Source organism: Lissotriton helveticus, chromosome 1_2, assembly GCF_964261635.1.
Source record: "Lissotriton helveticus chromosome 1_2, aLisHel1.1, whole genome shotgun sequence".
Lineage (NCBI taxonomy): Eukaryota > Metazoa > Chordata > Amphibia > Caudata > Salamandridae > Lissotriton > Lissotriton helveticus.
In genome coordinates, this window is record NC_136058.1 from 282,817,526 (window position 1) to 282,836,327 (window position 18,802).

At 45.9% G+C, this 18,802-nt stretch overlaps 1 protein-coding gene and 1 pseudogene across 2 annotated transcripts in view; one reads left to right on the forward strand and one right to left on the reverse strand.

Annotated features, from left to right (window-relative positions):
• The first annotated feature begins 726 nt into the window (after positions 1-726).
• LOC144801133 (large ribosomal subunit protein uL10 pseudogene) lies at positions 727-1,765 on the forward strand (annotated as a pseudogene).
• A 2,564-nt stretch (positions 1,766-4,329) lies between these two features.
• Positions 4,330-18,802, reverse strand: part of TMEM53 (transmembrane protein 53) — a 140,303-nt gene continuing 125,830 nt past the window's right edge. For both annotated transcript variants that reach the window (XM_078671738.1, XM_078671737.1), the window contains one exon: positions 4,330-5,176. In XM_078671738.1, the coding sequence (XP_078527864.1) occupies positions 4,481-5,176 (696 nt within the window). In that variant the 3' untranslated portion in view covers positions 4,330-4,480. The remainder of the gene's footprint in view (positions 5,177-18,802) is intronic.

Below are 18,802 nucleotides of genomic sequence, written 5' to 3' on the forward strand. Positions count from 1 at the left end.
TAGGACCACCCCAAGCACAGCTTTGAAACCCTTTCATGAAGCTCCAGTTCAGCTGTTTGTAAAATTTATAGTATTAGCTCTCAGCTCAGGGTTTGGCAGGGCATTTAGTTGGGATTGTATTTTTGCCCACAGCTGTGCTTGTAGTGGTCCTAAGAGGATGGGACCATCACTGAATCGTTCAGAAAGATGAGCTCTTTGTTTTCAAGGTATCTGCTTGGTTCTCTCCCTAGGTTAGGGAGGATCCCAGAATCATCACATCTCTCACTGCTTGCTAAATTATCACTTTCACTTTTTAGAAATGAATATATGCATTTTAGCATGTAAAGACAGAGATACTGCATACTTCGCCCACCCTTAGACATGATATGGGCTTCCCGAGGTCTGTGGTTTGGGGGAAGCTATGAAGCACTGACTGCGAAGATGTGTGGACAGTTGAGGGTTTTGGGGTGCATGTAGTCAGAGCTAGCTGACTGCAGTGTTGTCTTGTGGATGAAAAGCATTAAGGGAGGAAGTACCATATCTGCAGTCACAGACGCATAGATCCCAAATGAGCAATTTTGTTCAATTCAGTGCATAATAAATAATGGATGAGTATTGTGTCTGGCATTGGTTGCACGCTCTTGAACAGCAGCAATTCAGAGAAAGGAAACCAATATGCGGGATAAGGAGCTGGTCCAGAGTTCCCAAGTCTCCTCCCTCCAGAAAAGCAGCAGATTTGCTCTTTCTTTCACACAGTCCTAGTCGGAGGTTACACCTCGTCTTTAAACTCTTTGTGTGGCAATCCTTTGACGCACCTTCGAGATGCCCAGGGAAGACAGGGCTACGTGGAAGGCCAACTACTTCACCAAAATCATCCAACTATTGGATGATTACCCAAAGTGCTTCATTGTGAGAGCAGACAATGTTGGGTCGAAGCAAATGCAGCAGATCCGCATGTCCCTGCGAGGAAAGGCTGTGGTATCATGGGGAAGAACACCATGAGGAGGAAAGCCATCCGTGGGCACTTGGAGAACAACCCTGCCCTGGAAAAGCTGCTCAATCACATTCGAGGTAATGTAGGCACTGTGTGCACCAAGGAAGATCTGACGGAGATCCGGGACATGCTTCTGGCCAATAAGGTGCCAGCTTCGGCTCGTGCAGGTGCCACGGCCCCATGTGATGTTACTGTACCTGCTCAGAACACAGGGCTAGGTCCTGAGAAGACTTCGTTCTTCCAGGCTTTGGGCATCACCACTAAGTTCTCCAGACAAACCATTGAAATCTTGAGTGATGTACAGCTTATCAAGACTGGAAACAAAGTGGGTGCCAGTGAAGCCACACTCCTCAACATGTTGAACATTTCCCCGTTCTCCTTCGGGTTGATTATCCAGCAGGTGTACGACAATGGCAGCATCAACAACCCAGAGGTTCTTGATATCACAGAAGAGGCCCTGCATGTCCGCTTTTTGGAGGGTGTCCGCAATGTTGCCACCGTCTGTCTGCAGATTGGGTACCCCACAATTGCCTCTGTGCCTCATACCATCATTAACAGGTACAAGCGAGTCCTAGCTGTGGCAGTAGAGACGGACTACAGCTTCCCTCTGGCAGATAAGGTCAAGGCTTTCCTGGCTGACCCCTCTGCCTTTGTGGTTGCTGCTCCTGTTGCTGCAGCTCCCGCAGTAGCTGCTGCTGCAGCAGCTCCTAAGGAGGAGAAGAAAGAGGAATCTGAAGAGTCGGACGATGACATGGGATTTGGCCTTTTTGACGAGTCTTGATTCAACCTTATCCTCTGAGATCTTTCCTTTGACTAGTTTCTTTTTTTGGCAGTAAAAAAAAGAAAAGCAGCAGATTTGTAGATCTCAAACTCCGGAGTGATAACAGGGAGTTTCCACAAAGGTTGGCAGTTGAAGGGTCGGGTTTAAACGTTGCACATACAGAGTGGGGGATCTTAGATCCAGTGTCATCCCAGGTCCTGGCATGGTCAGGCAGAAGTCCTGAAAGGGAGTCACCACCACTTCCTTGACAACTCGCTAGTGAGAGCTGGCATCTGGAACACATGATCCAAATAGCCCATCAAGCCTCAGGCAGCATCCATGGAATGTTGGGCAGGGATGGATAAGAGGGAAGAAAGCGAGGCAATGTCCTATCAGAAAGGAATTGGTAGAGAGAAGGGCACCAATGAATTTGCCTCTCAGCCAGGCGTGACACACTAGCAATTCTGCTGTAAGGAGAATGGAACTATCTCCCTCAGAACCAATCTGGTCATATAGTTTGCTCTAACCGGGATGGTAATGTCCCAGTCACAGCTCCTGGAAGAAATGGGATTTACTCTAAGGGCAGAAAAGATCCTCTCCCAGTCACATGGCGGAGCCTAAGTGGAAGCCGCAGAAAGTCTCTGTATAGCTCCCATGACAGAGGAGTTTCCTCAAAGAAGGCCGATGAAGCTGCTTCGTGGCTGCAGAGTGAACTGGGGAATTAATTGTATAAAGCAGACCAAGCTTCTCGCTGTCACTCTGAGCACTATGGGAGGTCACTCTAAGGGGGCAATCACAGCTGCACACAGGGAATTCACTTAAAAGAGAAAGGTGCACCATCCACTCACAGTCACTCAGTGCACACAGGAAGATCACTAAAGGTGGGGGAGGACTCATTAATAATTTAATTTTTGTGGGATTAAATGTTTGACATAAAAGAACAAAGTACCGAGGAGTGAATGGTGGAGGTGAGAAATCAAAGCGAGAAAAGACAACCGTTTTGAGATTGGAGATTAAATCATTAGAGGTGATGTCATATATAGGATTGATTGGTCTGAAGATGGCACAGCACACCACAATTATTCAAAGCTATGAACTCTTTCCACCCTCCTGCACCTCTCTCATAGACCTACAATCGCCGTTCTATCTTTTTCGTGCTCCAGGTTTCAGAACAACCACTACTCTCTCCTACAGAAGGACCCTAAGGGCAGCAAAGGTGGTAAAGATCCATGGGGAATATACAACAAGATCAATAACCACTTAAAAAAAGGATCATGAATGGGATGGAAAATCAGGGGAAGGCCACGAGAGGAGCAAAGGGAACGGGTAGTGGTATGACAAGAAGAGAAGGATTATAATGCAGGCAGTACAAGGGGGGTGGAGGGGAGGCTGTGGAGCAGAGGAGGATATGAGGCATGGTGAACTGTGCAAGAATTGACAGAGTGGATAACCATACTTTAGTTTTACTTAAGGGGATGGGGCAGAAGGCACAGCAAGGGATCATCAGGGGAATGCAACAGTGCCATAAGGGGACAAAGGCAAAGCGGTGTGGGAAGCACAGCTTGAAGCAGGGAGGGAGAGACATGGATAGTATATGAGGCACAGTGGGTTGGGGGAATGAACACATGCAATGAGATAGTGGGAGTATAAAAGCAGCCTCAGAGAGGCCACAACGAGGACAGGGTAGAATGCAGGAGGGGCAGAGAAGTGTCATAAGGAGTGGACTTAAGATGTAGTGGGATCACAAGTAGGGCAAGAGGGACAGTTGCAGGGGGAACACAAAATGGAGAGATTTAGGAGAACTATGAGAAGACGTGAATGGAGCTACAGGGAACCAGAAGTACGAGAAGGAGCTGGCAGACTACGCGGGGACGTGGAGTGACCAGGAAGAGTCTGTGGCAGGCCTGGGCCAGACTGAGATTTCCTCACCCGGTACATCAATTATCACAGCACTTGTTCTCTCAAGAAGGAGGGAAAGTCGCAAGTAAAGTAACACACCCTTAAGCACCAGGCAGCAGAAACTGCAAATGTTCACAAACAAGCCCACCGAGATACATGCCACATGTTTTCTCCCATACCCCTAAACAGCAGGCAACGCACACGTACCAGCAGGTAATAAGATTCTGAGACCCATAGGAATGGCTGGTAAACACAGCTATATGGTCTGCATTAGCACCTGGCTGCCCAAGCCGACACAGAGAGCAGAGAATATCAAGGACATAAACAGCCACAGCAACAACTATTCACAAAGGTTACACTTGCTCAGTTACAGCCCCCTTAAATACTAAGTCTATACTTCTTTATAACCCAACAAGTGCTTTATGCCCCACTCTCAGGTACATTATGAGTCCCATTAGAGATCATGATGTGACAAGGTAGGCCTCAACCAACTGCATGGTGCACTGGGGGAACCACTGTAATGAACCACAGAGAACCATCACTGATGAGTTAGGGCCGTGCTGCTCCTTGGAGCGAGCCCAGGATTTCGGTTCCAATACAATAGAATAAAACCTGAACTTTACCTTAGTTTGAGATCGTAAAAAGGGAGTGGACATAACAGTATGATCAAGATGGGTCAAAAAATATCTACAATACATTCAGATTTTTCGAGGAGTCAGGATTTTATTCTGAGTGGTGAACAAGCTGGGGAAAAAATTAGGTTGTTCAGTATTGAACCACACACACTTTGCAGACCCACACTCTCCTTTCATAAGGTCTTTCTTTAAAACAATAGTAGGGCTGATGGATTAGAAAATCATTTGCTGCTTCTTTCTGGAAGGTCCTGGTGATCTCATGACACAGTCCTTCAAGAAGGAGGAGCAGACTTCAGTATACCTCACAGGATAATCTCGGAAATGGCTAACGTGAGCCGACTCTTCAAAGTCCACAGAATCTACCAGTATGCCTTGCTCTTGGCGCCTCTGCATCATGGTCTCCACATCACTGGCTGCCACAATGAGGTCTGCCTTGGAGTACAGATACAGCTGTGGCCACCGGGATGGGTCTTTCTTCATCGCATCATAGTGGTTCTCATGAAAGAATTTCGTCAGGGGGTACAGTATGATGCGCAACAGAATTACCATGATTAGGAAAGCAGCCAAAATGAGATACCGGAGGATAATATTGGTTGAGCCCATCAAAACAGCATTTAGAGCACGGATAGAGCCTCTCACATTGCGGTTCCCGGGCCCGCTATCAATAATAGTGCCCACAACCCAGAGGGTGCTGATTTGCCGGTGGCTGTGGACCAGCTCCACCACATAGCGATAAAGCATGACCCCACCATTGCTAAAGACGTGGAAGAGAATGGGGCTCCTTTCAATTTCATAGTCGAAGAGAAGTTCCAGCAGCTTCTTGGCCTGTTCACGCAGACTGTCAAGGCCGAAGGATTCAGAGAAAAAGATCATCTTCCATGGCGCAGTGTAGCGGATGACAATGCAACCCTGGAAAAGAAAGACAGTGTCTTTAGATTTCCATGTCCAATGTGTAGATCTTATAAAGGCAGTAGGCCTAATTTCAAACAGGCATGGTTCTAACAGGTTGCATGACTGGAAGCCGAACATCACACCATTGAAAAAAAGGACCTCATTTTAAAATGGAGTTTCATTTTACACACTAAGATTGCCAGTAAGTTATCAATGGTCCATGCTTCCCAAAACCATTTAGATCACATTTAACATTTTTTATCAAGTACTAAATCTACTCATCAATATGTCAATATGCTAATGCCTCTCACTGGAAATATACCAATGAGCATTACATTAGGAGTGCACACTGCAGAAGGCTAACCCATTTACAGCAGAATGCAAGTAGCTAGAACTTTATCTGAATGATGACCAGTTATGCTTCACGTTGACCTATGGTACAAACCAGTACATCTGTAGCAAGGCTAAAAACGCTAGACACGATGAGTGGCCACTGGGCTCCTAAGTATAATCATCAACTTTACAGATACAAGACACTAGAAGCAGGCTGCAGAGGACAAGAAGGTACTCGGGAAATTTTGGTCACTTCTACGAAATGCAAGGAAATTTAGTTGATTAACAGTATAGTGCAAATGTATTAACGGAGCCATTTTTTAAGTATACACTTATATTTACACCTTTAACAATAAAGGGAAAGCCACAAGAATTAAAAGTCTTGGAAGTTTCCCTGAAGTGACGTGAAGGAGTTGAACAGACAAGGCACTCTTTAAGCAAAGACCAGGCTCTTGTGCCATGTGTAATAAGTAAGTGGGTAAAGCAATCATTGTCCTAGAGATCAAAGATGATAATGGATATTGGTCTTCGATATTAATCTGGGTTTGAAGGTATTAGAGGCTTAGATCCCACAGACCTCTTCCACCATCTGAGAAAAGCACACACTGACATGTTCAATCTAGAACAATTGCAGATCTGTATGCAGGGCATTTCCATAACTTAGCAGCACATAGTAAAGACACGGCCCAATAAATCTAGTTCGGGAGCCCACAGATATGAGGGCAATGCAAGGATAAGATGATAACCAGACTTGATCACAGCTGGGATCTCTGAAAATCTGGCAATGCAGAGACTTAATGAAGCCACTAATTTGCATGTTCTTGAACACCATGATCCAACCTCAAGGAGCCTTCTGATCATACAAGCATAGGTTATGTCAGGATTTATCAAGTCTGGTTCTGTTCTACATAAATGTAAGTCTCAATCGAAAACTCTAAAAATAAATAATTCTGCACCCGAAACAACTGAAGCTACTTACGAGATAAGGTGTCCCGTTTCTGCCTTCATATAGAGGTACATTGTTCTTCATGCAGCAGAACGTCTGACATACCACTACATTTAGTACTACTTAAATAATCATCCAGTGGAGAGCAGCACATGTGTATTTATAGGGCAAAACATGCTGGCATCCCTTTTACCAAATTTATTATTTAACCATGGATAACGGCAGAGGCAATTGAATGTTCTCCATGACCAGGGGAATACTCCTTTCCACTAAACCATTGGCCTGAGGGCTGAATAATGCCACACTCATGTACAATTCTTATCTTAGAAAGAAATGCTGTCATACTTCTCGAAACTTACTGTCTGAGGCCAAGGTTTTAGGGATGCCATCATCCTTAAAGAGTTTGTCTAAAAATCTAATCAGATTCACAGTAACAATCCGATCCAGAGTTTATTACTAAAATGATCATGTATTTGTCTCAAGACCCTGACCGGGGTATTGGACCCAGAAAATATGTAGCTACTCTTTCCCATGGTTTGTCAGGTAAATCCATACACGCTAATGGCGGATGTCTCACTACGTTAGTCTTGTCGCTATTGGCACAAGCATATTAGTCTCTTACAACATCTTTAACTGCCTCATCCATCTTGTGCCACCAAAATTACTCTTCTTTTAGTCCTGGTGCGAACTAGATGTCCTCCATGTGCTATCGGGACAATGCGCATTGAAGATTCACTGGCAGAATTATCTGACCTCAGCTTTCCTTCACATAAGCTCAACTCATCCTTCACATTATAAAATGCACTCAGGTCTTCACTTAGACTGATTTCATTGTTCCAATCATGTCCTACACAGTCTTTCAATTATTTACATTGTTCCAATCATGTCCTACACAGTCTTTTAATTATTTAACACCCCTTCCACACTCACTTCCAAAGTTTGCTCTACTACATCTACAGACAATCGTAACAAGAAATCAGCCACAATATTCTTCAATTCTCTCATATACTCCATCTCAAAATTGTATTTCATCACAGATAACATTCATCTTGATATTCTAGGCATTATATTTCCTTCCAAACCCTTATCACCTTTGAACAAGTGTATCAACGGTTTGTGGTCAGTTCTGATGGGCAGCCACCACACCAAGTACTTGAAATGTCTGATGACCCAACAGCACAGACACGAGCCTCCCTTCCTAATACAAGGTCTCTGCTTTTTGTAGGCATCTTGATGCAACCCCAACTACACATTCCTGCCCATCTTTCACTTGTTTCAGCACTGCTCCAATGCCATATTGATCACATCTATAGTTATATATGTTCTAGCTGTTCTAGCCAAGTGTCCTAAAGTTGAAGCCTGTGATATGCCTTTCTTTACTCCTACAAAAACTTCCTCACACGCACTATACCATTCAAAGACAGCATTCTTTTTCATCAGTGCCCTGTGAGGCTCCACAAGGTCAGTGAAAGAACTACAAATTGTGAAGAATACTCCGCTTGCTGCCAAAATTATTTTAGCTGATCCTTGTTCTCTGGTCTAGGAATACCTTTTGTTGCCATAATGCTATTGTTCTGGGTCTGATGCCATTATTTGACATTTTGTGTCCCAAAATATCGAGCTTGTTCTTTTCTTAATTGACAGTTTTGCATTTTTATCGTTAAACCATATTTCTTTAATCAGTCCCTTACCTCCTCATTCAATTCATCATGTTCAGTTTCATTCTTCCCCACAATGAGAACGTCATCTTGAAAGCATAAGATACTCCCAAGCCCCTCAGAAATTAGCTTCATCGTCCCCTGAAGCACCGCTGAGCCAGAGTGCCGGTCCTAGGCCTTATGAGGCCCCAGGCGAAAGGGCAGATGTGAGGCCCCTCTAATTGCATATTGTGTCGCAAGAAATGACATCACAGAAAGTGACTTCGCAGGACTTTTGATCTTAGTTATCTTCACCGAATGCACTGTAGCGCCTCCTTTACTGTGCTCCCTGTATGCACCACTGCCTGCCATATTATCTGCACTGTATGCACCACTGCCTCCTTTACTGTCTTCACAATGTATGCAGTACTGCCTCCTGTTTACCGTATGCAGCACTGCCTCCTATATTGCCTTCACTGTATGCACCATGGCCTTCTATAATTTCTCTAGAATGTATGTATCGCTGCCTCCTATGCTATATGTTCACCGTATGCACCACTGCCCCCTAATGTGTGACCTCCCTGCATGCACCACTGATTAACACTATGAGTGCATGCACCACTGGCTGGTATACTGTATTTACTGTTTGCACCACCAACCCAAAACAGGATCTGCCCTGCACAGTATTCACTGCAAGCTGCAGCGCCTGTACCTTACCCTCAGCATGTATGTAACACTGGTCCCGCCCTTATGAATGACAAGCGAATAAAGAATACCAAAAGGAACCTTCTGAATTCTATCCAAAATACTAAAAACAAAACAGAGAAAAGGTATATCTCCAAACTATGCAAAATGCCAACGAATCCAAGCTTGAAGTAATGTCATTTCCCATGCAAAATTGGGAAACAGATTTAGTTTATCTATGGTCACTAGATATATGGTCATAATACTGGGCCCACACAACCACTCTTTCTGTGAACTACAGACCTAAGAAGTTTCAATTCAAATTCCTTCATAGACTACCTGTCACCCCGCTAAATTACACAAGATAGACAACTCCAGGGCGCATAAATCCAGCTGTTGCCACAGCCCTCAGGGTGACTTCCTCCACCTAGCTTGGCATTGCAAATTCATCCATACATTTTGGCTGGTGATGACAGGTGAGATCTCCAAGATAGTGGAGTGGACTGTTGCAGTCTCCCCAGGTACAGCATTACTGGGGTGTGCCACTGGTGTACCTAAACCGATTAGATGACTAGCAGCAGGCTTGCTGGTGTTCGCTAGAAGAGAGGCAGCTACACACAGGACGAAGGCCCTATATGAACTGTAAACAATGGATCTACAGAGTGATCTAAATGTGGGGACATTTTCCAATCTGCTACCCGATGCTATTAGGAACAAACACAAATAATCGCATCTGTTTGCTCCTTGCCGATGGATATATTCTGAATACAACGAGCTATCAGAATTACCAGATATTGATATTGATATAATACACTGAATGGGTTCGGGAATGTACATGGTTTGGAGACATAGTCTTGATAAAGATGTATCGAGCTATCATCACAAACTGATGTCATCTACTGTGTTTACTTTTACTGGTATATACTCTTGTAGTGTATGCTTCTGTATATGCATAATTTTCGTGCTCCATGGGCTGTAATGTGCGGTGTTTCAATAAAGTTAATAAAATCAGAGTATAATGAGCGATGGTGGATGAGAAGTCGGACAGGAGTCTCTCTATAGTATGCAATCATCATCATGTATATATAATATATTAGCAGGAGGTTTCACTTCTTACCTTAAGACGTTAACCAACTACAACGAACGGGGCCCGTCCCGAACTGACTCCCGACTCCACCCTCCTCCTGGCCAGGGAGCGCGCGTACGGGGTGCATGCTGCGTCACAGTGCTGCTGTTAACTGCAGAGCGGGGCTGGCCAAAAAATGATGTCAAGGCTTTCGCGCGCTACCAGATAGACGGCCCTGGGACCCACATCATTTACGGCCTGGCCTGGTGCCCGCGCACCACCACTAAGGTAGCACCACCACTAAGATAGGTGGTCACTAAGCTAGGTGGTGGCATGCACAGTGACTGACGACGGACTGCCTTACTGTAACTTATTGCCTCAGGCCCTCAGCTGCGCAAGTGCGCGCAGCGCTTTTTTACCTAATTTCATGACGGGCCGCCGGCGGTGGGCCCCCTGTTCTGCAATCTACTGCGGGGCCGGCGGCGGGGCCCCCAGGAGCGCGAGGTCCTGGGCAGCTGCCCATACCGCCCATGCCTAGGACCGGCCGCCTGATGCCAACTCAAAAGGTGCCTTTAAATATTAAAAAGCTTCCAACGGTGTTACAAAGGATGTAAGGTTTCTTGAGTCTTCGTGTAAATCAATTTGATGTTAAGCTGCAGACATGTTGATCATACTAAATAAAGATACCCCGCTGATGTCAGTTAACAATGACCAGTTTAGTTGATTACCACACTAACACAATAAGTCTTTTAGGTCTCGATTTCTGACAATGCAGATGTCAAACAAGCCTATTGATAATCAAATACATATAGCCCGATTAAGAGTGGGTTAGAATTCTGAGTTGGATGGTATTTAACGGAACTGCTAATTACTGTGTGTGTTAAATACCTCGCCCCTCATTAAATTTTGGCAGGTCAAACCTGCCGGAATTTATCAGGGGAAAAGTGTACAATATTTACCATACAATGTGGATTTTGGTGAGTTGAGCACAAAAACAGCATGTAAATAGGCTCTAGTTACCTCACCCGATAAATATAACCCAAGATATCATTATTTACCAGGTGCGATAAACAGCAATAGCACCTGCTACTCTGACAAACTCTGAATCAGAGCCATAGAATGGGCTTTGGATCCGACTAATTCAACCATTGGCTTTCTTTGACCACTCACTTTTAGCCATTGGCTTGAGAGTTTGTAAATCACGTCTTGGCTCAGCCCAGTGAAGTTTTGATCTCTCACCTAACACTATTGGCTGTTTGACTGTATTCTTCCACATCCACTTGAGTGATTGCACTGAGGGATTACTGTATAACTATAGCCCTCTCTATGTGGTCTTGCAAACCGCATCCTGCGGGTATAATTCTTAATGTGTTAGTGCTGCATATGTTAGCACATTAAACAGACCTACTGGCTTTGCCAATTCTTGCTCTTCCTCTGTTTCTGACAATGTTAGGTATGATTCCATCTGTATAGCATTACACGTGTTTAATTAACCATGTGTTTTTATTACAGCTGAGTATCTGCTGTTACATATTTTGTTCAATTTGTTTTTGATTTTTAGACATAACTACAGCTAGAATTAACGTGTCTCTCTTTATTCATTTTCAAAAAGTGAAAAATACAGAGTGTGTGTTCTTGAGTAAACTGATGGGATTTTTAGCCCAATATGTCTGGGTAATGACCGCGTGGAAACTTAAAATGTAGATTCCTTAAATAAATGTATATATATACATATATTTGCAGTGTCATATTTATGTTTTCTGATGTGTGTATTGTTGTATGCTAAATACCTCAATAATGTGCTAAAACCAGACCTACAAATGTGAGGGCAAATGTAACACGTATAAACATTTTGAAATATACTAGTTGAAATTATTTTTTTCACATAACACAAAATAAATATAGATAAGTAACCATAAGATGAGCAACAATAAATATAGATAAATGCAAATGTGCTGTAAAACCAGCAGCCATAAAAAAATGAGCATATATTGCCAGTGCAGATGATGCATGTTTTCAATTTTGCATTGTTCATGTATTGAATTTTGTAAGAAATTAAATCTGAAACAGTATTTTACTCCTGTTGCCTAAGCCAATAGTGCACAAGCAGGGTTGTTCCCGTTAAATGGCCCGGCCTGTGCAGGTGGGCCCTTTGAGAGTAAAAATTGTTTTTTTCTATTTAATTATGAGAGGCATTAGCGTCAAAGATGTAATTGTATACACGTCACACACCTGACTCCGAGATTAGTGGGCCCTGTCTTGTTTGGGTACTCAAGGCTATACTTTACAGCACGACCGGACTGAGAACACAAACCAGACCTGGCAATTTTATCCGAGCAGCCCCCAGGGGGAGGCGGGCGAGGGTGCAAGTGTGAAACACTGCTCCTTGACTATACCTTCCCCCAGCACTGCTGCTTTAGTTACTGGGGGCCGATATTGTAGCACAGCTACAAAACTGGCCCCCAGTAACAAAACCCGTCCCCACCACTTCAAAACCGGCGCCCACACTTTCAGCCTCACGAGGAAACAACGTATGCCCGCTATGGCCAGTCCAGCCTTGCTCATGGAATGTTTAATTGAAGGTTTTTGAAAGAGAGAGAGACATTTAGCACTGTGTGATCCACATACTGGTGTCTTGGCACTTTTCATTCAGAATCCACATAGCATCATATTAGCCTTGATAACAAATTAAACAACAGAGGCAAGAAAAGCAACCCAGGTGGGTCACTAGAACCACCATGAGCCCCCAGGACATGCTGGAGCACTCACAGCCCCCGGGCATGTGAAATGAAATGGGCAATCCAGTGCGGAGAAACAAACATCTCTTTCCCCAGTCCTACAGTGCTAACAGTCAACAACACTAGTCACTCCAGAATGTTCCCTTTTTAGGTCGAGCTGGCGTTGGAGCGCGAAGCGCTCCCGCCAGCGAGACTATAGTCACCTTCCTCCCTGTCAAGGGAGTAACAGCTGTGAACGAGCCCGATACAGACCTGGGTACGAGCCGACCCAGGTCTGTGAACGCGCTTCAAGGTTGAGCAGCTTGTGCACGTTTGTTGGATGTCAGGCGCTGCAAGCCCGCCAGACCAATTATCCCAGCATGAAACTCTACTTCCTGAGGCGCCACAAAAACAATTATCCCAGCAGGAGTCTCCACTTCCTCAGGCACCGCAACAATTATCACAGCATGAGACCCACTTATCACAGCATGTCAACAGGCGCCCCAGGCTGCTGGAGCACTCAACTATAATTAATGTGCAGTTGAGTGCTCCAGCAGCGTGGGGCGGCTCTCTGCATGCTGTGATAATGATCACTTTGGGGCCTCATGCTGTGATAATTAGGGCGGCATGCTCTATTTGCAGCACTGAACATTTTCAAAGAAGGCGAAGCAGTGACATTCATTGGAGACACTCACCCTCACGCCCTCACCCCCTCACCTCTCACACACCTCCTCACCCTCACACACCTCCTCACCCTCACACCCTCACCTTCACACCCCCTCACACACACCCTCACATACCCTTACCAGCACCGCAAAACACAACACAGCACAGCAAAACACAACACAGCACAGCAAAACACAACACAGCACAGCAAAGCACAGCACAGCAAAACACAGCACAGCAAAACACAACACAGCACAGCAAAACACAACACAGCACAACACAGCACAGCACAGCACAGCACAGCACAGCACAGCACAGCAAAACACAGCACAGCACAGCAAAACACAGCACAGCACAGCACAGCAAAACACAGCACAGCACAGCAAAACACAACACAACACAGCACAGCAAAACACAACACAACACAACACAGCACAGCACAGCAAAACACAACACAGCACAGCAAAACACAGCACAGCAAAGCAAAACACAACACAGCACAGCAAAACACAACACAGCACAGCAAAACACAACACAGCACAGCAAAACACAACACAGCAAAGCACAGCACAGCAAAACACAGCACAGCACAACACAACAGCACAGCAAAACACAACACAACACAGCACAGCAAAGCACAGGACAGCACAGCACAGCAAAACACAGCAAAACACAGCAAAGCACAGCAAAGCACAGCAAAGCACAGCACAGCAAAACACAGCAAAACACAGCACAGCAAAACACAGCACAGCACAGCAAAACACAACACAGCACAACACAGCACAGCAAAACACAGCACAGCAAAACACAGCACAGGACAGCACAGCATAGCAAAACACAGCACAGCACAGCAAAGCACAGCACAGCAAAACACAGCAAAACACAGCACAACACAACACAGCACAGCACAACACAACACAGCACAACACAACACAGCACAGCAAAACACAGCACAGCACAGCACAGCACAACATAGCAAAACACAGCAAAACACAGCATAGCAAAGCACAGCACAGCAAAACACAGCACAGCATAGCAAAACACAGCACAGCACAGCAAAACACAGCACAGCACAACACAGCACAGCACAGCAAAACACAGCACAGCACAGCACAGCAAAGCACAGCACAGCAAAACACAGCACAGCAAAACACAGCACAGCACAGCAAAACACAGCACGGCAAAGCACAGCAAAGGACAGCACAGCAAAACACAGCACAGCAAAACACAGCACAGCAAAACACAGCTCAGCAAAACACAGCACAGCAAAACACAGCACAGCAAAGCACAGCACAGCAAAACACAGCACAGCACAGCAAAACACAGCACAGCAAAACACAGCACAGCAAAACACAGCACAGCAAAACACAGCACAGCACAGCAAAACACAGCACAGCACAGCAAAACACAGCACAGCAAAACACAGCAGAGCAAAACACAGCACAGCAAAACACAGCACAGCAAAACACAGCACAGCAAAACACAGCACAGCACAGCACAGCAAACACAGCACAGCAAAGCACAGCACAGCAAAACACAGCACAGCACAGCAAAACACAGCACAGCAAAACACAGCACAGCACAGCAAAACACAGCACAGCAAAACACAGCACAACACAGCACAGCAAAACACAGCACAGCAAAACACAGCACAGCAAAACACAGCACAGCAAAACACAGCACAGCAAAGCACAGCAAAACACAGCAAAGCACAGCACAGCACAGCAAAGCACAGCACAGCACAGCAAAACACAGCACAGCAAAGCACAGCAAAACACAGCACAGCAAAGCACAGCAAAACACAGCACAGCAAAGCACAGCAAAACACAGCACAGCACAGCAAAACACAGCACAGCACAGCAAAACACAGCACAGCAAAACACAGCAAAGCACAGCACAGCACAGCACAGCACAACACAGCACAGCACAACACAGCACAGCACAGCAAAACACAGCACAGCACAGCAAAACACAGCACAGCACAGCACAGCACAGCACAGCACAGCACAACACAGCACAGCACAACACAGCACAGCACAACACAGCACAGCGCAACACAGCACAGCGCAACACAGCACAGCGCAACACAGCACAGCGCAACCAAGCACAGCGCAACCAAGCACAGCGCAACCAAGCACAGCGCAACCAAGCACAGCGCAACCAAGCACAGCGCAACCAAGCACAGCGCAACCAAGCACAGCGCAACCAAGCACAGCGCAACCAAGCACAGCGCAACCAAGCACAGCGCAACCAAGCACAGCGCAACCAAGCACAGCGCAACCAAGCACAGCGCAACCAAGCACAGCGCAACCAAGCACAGCGCAACCAAGCACAGCGCAACCAAGCACAGCGCAACCAAGCACAGCGCAACCAAGCACAGCGCAACCAAGCACAGCGCAACCAAGCACAGCGCAACCAAGCACAGCGCAACCAAGCACAGCGCAACCAAGCACAGCGCAACCAAGCACAGCGCAACCAAGCACAGCGCAACCAAGCACAGCGCAACCAAGCACAGCGCAACCAAGCACAGCGCAACCAAGCACAGCGCAACCAAGCACAGCGCAACCAAGCACAGCGCAACCAAGCACAGCGCAACCAAGCACAGCGCAACCAAGCACAGCGCAACCAAGCACAGCGCAACCAAGCACAGCGCAACCAAGCACAGCGCAACCAAGCACAGCGCAACCAAGCACAGCGCAACCAAGCACAGCGCAACCAAGCACAGCGCAACCAAGCACAGCGCAACCAAGCACAGCGCAACCAAGCACAGCGCAACCAAGCACAGCGCAACCAAGCACAGCGCAACCAAGCACAGCGCAACCAAGCACAGCGCAACCAAGCACAGCGCAACCAAGCACAGCGCAACCAAGCACAGCGCAACCAAGCACAGCGCAACCAAGCACAGCGCAACCAAGCACAGCGCAACCAAGCACAGCGCAACCAAGCACAGCGCAACCAAGCACAGCGCAACCAAGCACAGCGCAACCAAGCACAGCGCAACCAAGCACAGCGCAACCAAGCACAGCGCAACCAAGCACAGCGCAACCAAGCACAGCGCAACCAAGCACAGCGCAACCAAGCACAGCGCAACCAAGCACAGCGCAACCAAGCACAGCGCAACCAAGCACAGCGCAACCAAGCACAGCGCAACCAAGCACAGCGCAACCAAGCACAGCGCAACCAAGCACAGCGCAACCAAGCACAGCGCAACCAAGCACAGCGCAACCAAGCACAGCGCAACCAAGCACAGCGCAACCAAGCACAGCGCAACCAAGCACAGCGCAACCAAGCACAGCGCAACCAAGCACAGCGCAACCAAGCACAGCGTAACCAAGCACAGCGTAACCAAGCACAGCGTAACCAAGCACAGCGTAACCAAGCACAGCGTAACCAAGCACAGCGTAACCAAGCACAGCGTAACCAAGCACAGCGTAACCAAGCACAGCGTAACCAAGCACAGCGTAACCAAGCACAGCGTAACCAAGCACAGCGTAACCAAGCACAGCGTAACCAAGCACAGCGTAACCAAGCATAGCGTAATAAAGCACAACAAAACATAGCATAACAAAAAATAGCATAGCATAACAAAACACAGCATGACAAAACACAACATAGCATAGGATAGCATAACAAAACACAGCATAACAAAACACAACATAGCATAGGATAGCAAAACTAAACAGAGCATAGCATAACAAAACAAAGCATAGGATAGCAAAACAAAACATGGCATAACAAAACATGGCATAACAAAACATGGCATAACAAAACATGGCATAACAAAACATGGCATAGCAAAACATATAATAGCATAGCAAAACATAGCATATCAAACACAACAAAACATAGCATAGCAAAACAAAGCATAGCAAAACATAGCATAGCATAACAAAGCATAACAAAGCATAGCATAACAAAACATAGCATAGCATAACAAAACATAGCATAACAAAACATAGCATAACAAAACATAGCATAACAAAACATAGCATAACAAAACATAGCATAGCAAAACAAAGCATAGCATAGCAAAACACAACACAACATAGCATAGCATAACAAAGCATAGCATAACAAACACAACAAAGCATTGCATAGCATAACAAAACAAAGCATAGGATAGCAAAAAAACATAGCATAACAAAACAAAGCATAGAATAGCAAAACAAAACATAGCATAACAAAACATAGCATAACATAACAAAACATAGCATAGCATAACAAAACAAAACATATAGCCTAGCAAAATATAGCATACCAAACACAACTAAACATAACATAACAAAACATAGAAAAACAAAGCATAACACACACAACCACACACACACAACCACGCACACATAACCACAACCACACACACAACCACAACCACACACACAACCACAACCACACACACAACCACAACCACACACAACCACACACAACCACACACACAACTATCTATCTATCTATCGCCCTCACTCTATCTGTCTATCGATCTATCGCCCTCACTCTATCTGTCTATCGATCTATCGCCCTCACTCTATCTGTCTATCGATCTATCGCCCTCACTCTGTCTATCTATCGCCCTCACTCTATCTATCGGCCTCAGTCTATCTAATCGCCCTCACTCTATCTGTCTATCTATCGCCTTCACTCTATCTTATCGCCCTCACTCTATCGCCCTCACTCTATCGCCCTCACTCTATCGCCCTCACTCTATCTTATCGCCCTCACTCTATCTTATCGCCCTCACTCTATCTTATCGCCCTCACTCTATCTTATCGCCCTCACTCTATCTTATCGCCCTCACTCTATCTTATCGCCCTCACTCTATCTTATCGCCCTCACTCTATCTATCGCCCTCACTCTATCTATCGCCCTCACTCTATCTATCGCCCTCACTCTATCTATCGCCCTCACTCTATCTATCGCCCTCACTCTATCTATCGCCCTCACTCTATCTATCGCCCTCACTCTATCTATCGCCCTCACTCTATCTATCGCCCTCACTCTATCTATCGCCCTCACTCTATCTATCGCCCTCACTCTATCTATCGCCCTCACTCTATCTATCGCCCTCACTCTATCTATCGCCCTCACTCTATCTATCGCCCTCACTCTATCTATCGCCCTCACTCTATCTATCGCCCTCACTCTATCTATCGCCCTCACTCTATCTATCGCCCTCACTCTATCTATCGCCCTCACTCTATCGCCCTCACTCTATCGCCCTCACTCTATCTATCTATCGCCCTCACTCTATCTATCTAATCGCCCTCACTCTATCTATCTAATCGCCCTCACTCTATCTATCTAATCGCCCTCACTCTATCTAATCGCCCTCACTCTATCTAATCGCCCTCACTCTATCTAATCGCCCTCACTCTATCTATCAATCTATCTATCGCCCTCACTCTATCTATCTATCTATTCATCGCCCTCACGCTATCTATCTATCGCCCTCACTCTATCTATCGCCAGCACTCTATCTATCTGTCTAGCTATCTATCGCCCTCACTCCTATCTATCTATCTATCTATCTATCTCGCTCACTCAATCTCTCTATCGCCCTCTATCTATCGCCCTCCCTCTATCTATCTATCGCCCTCACTC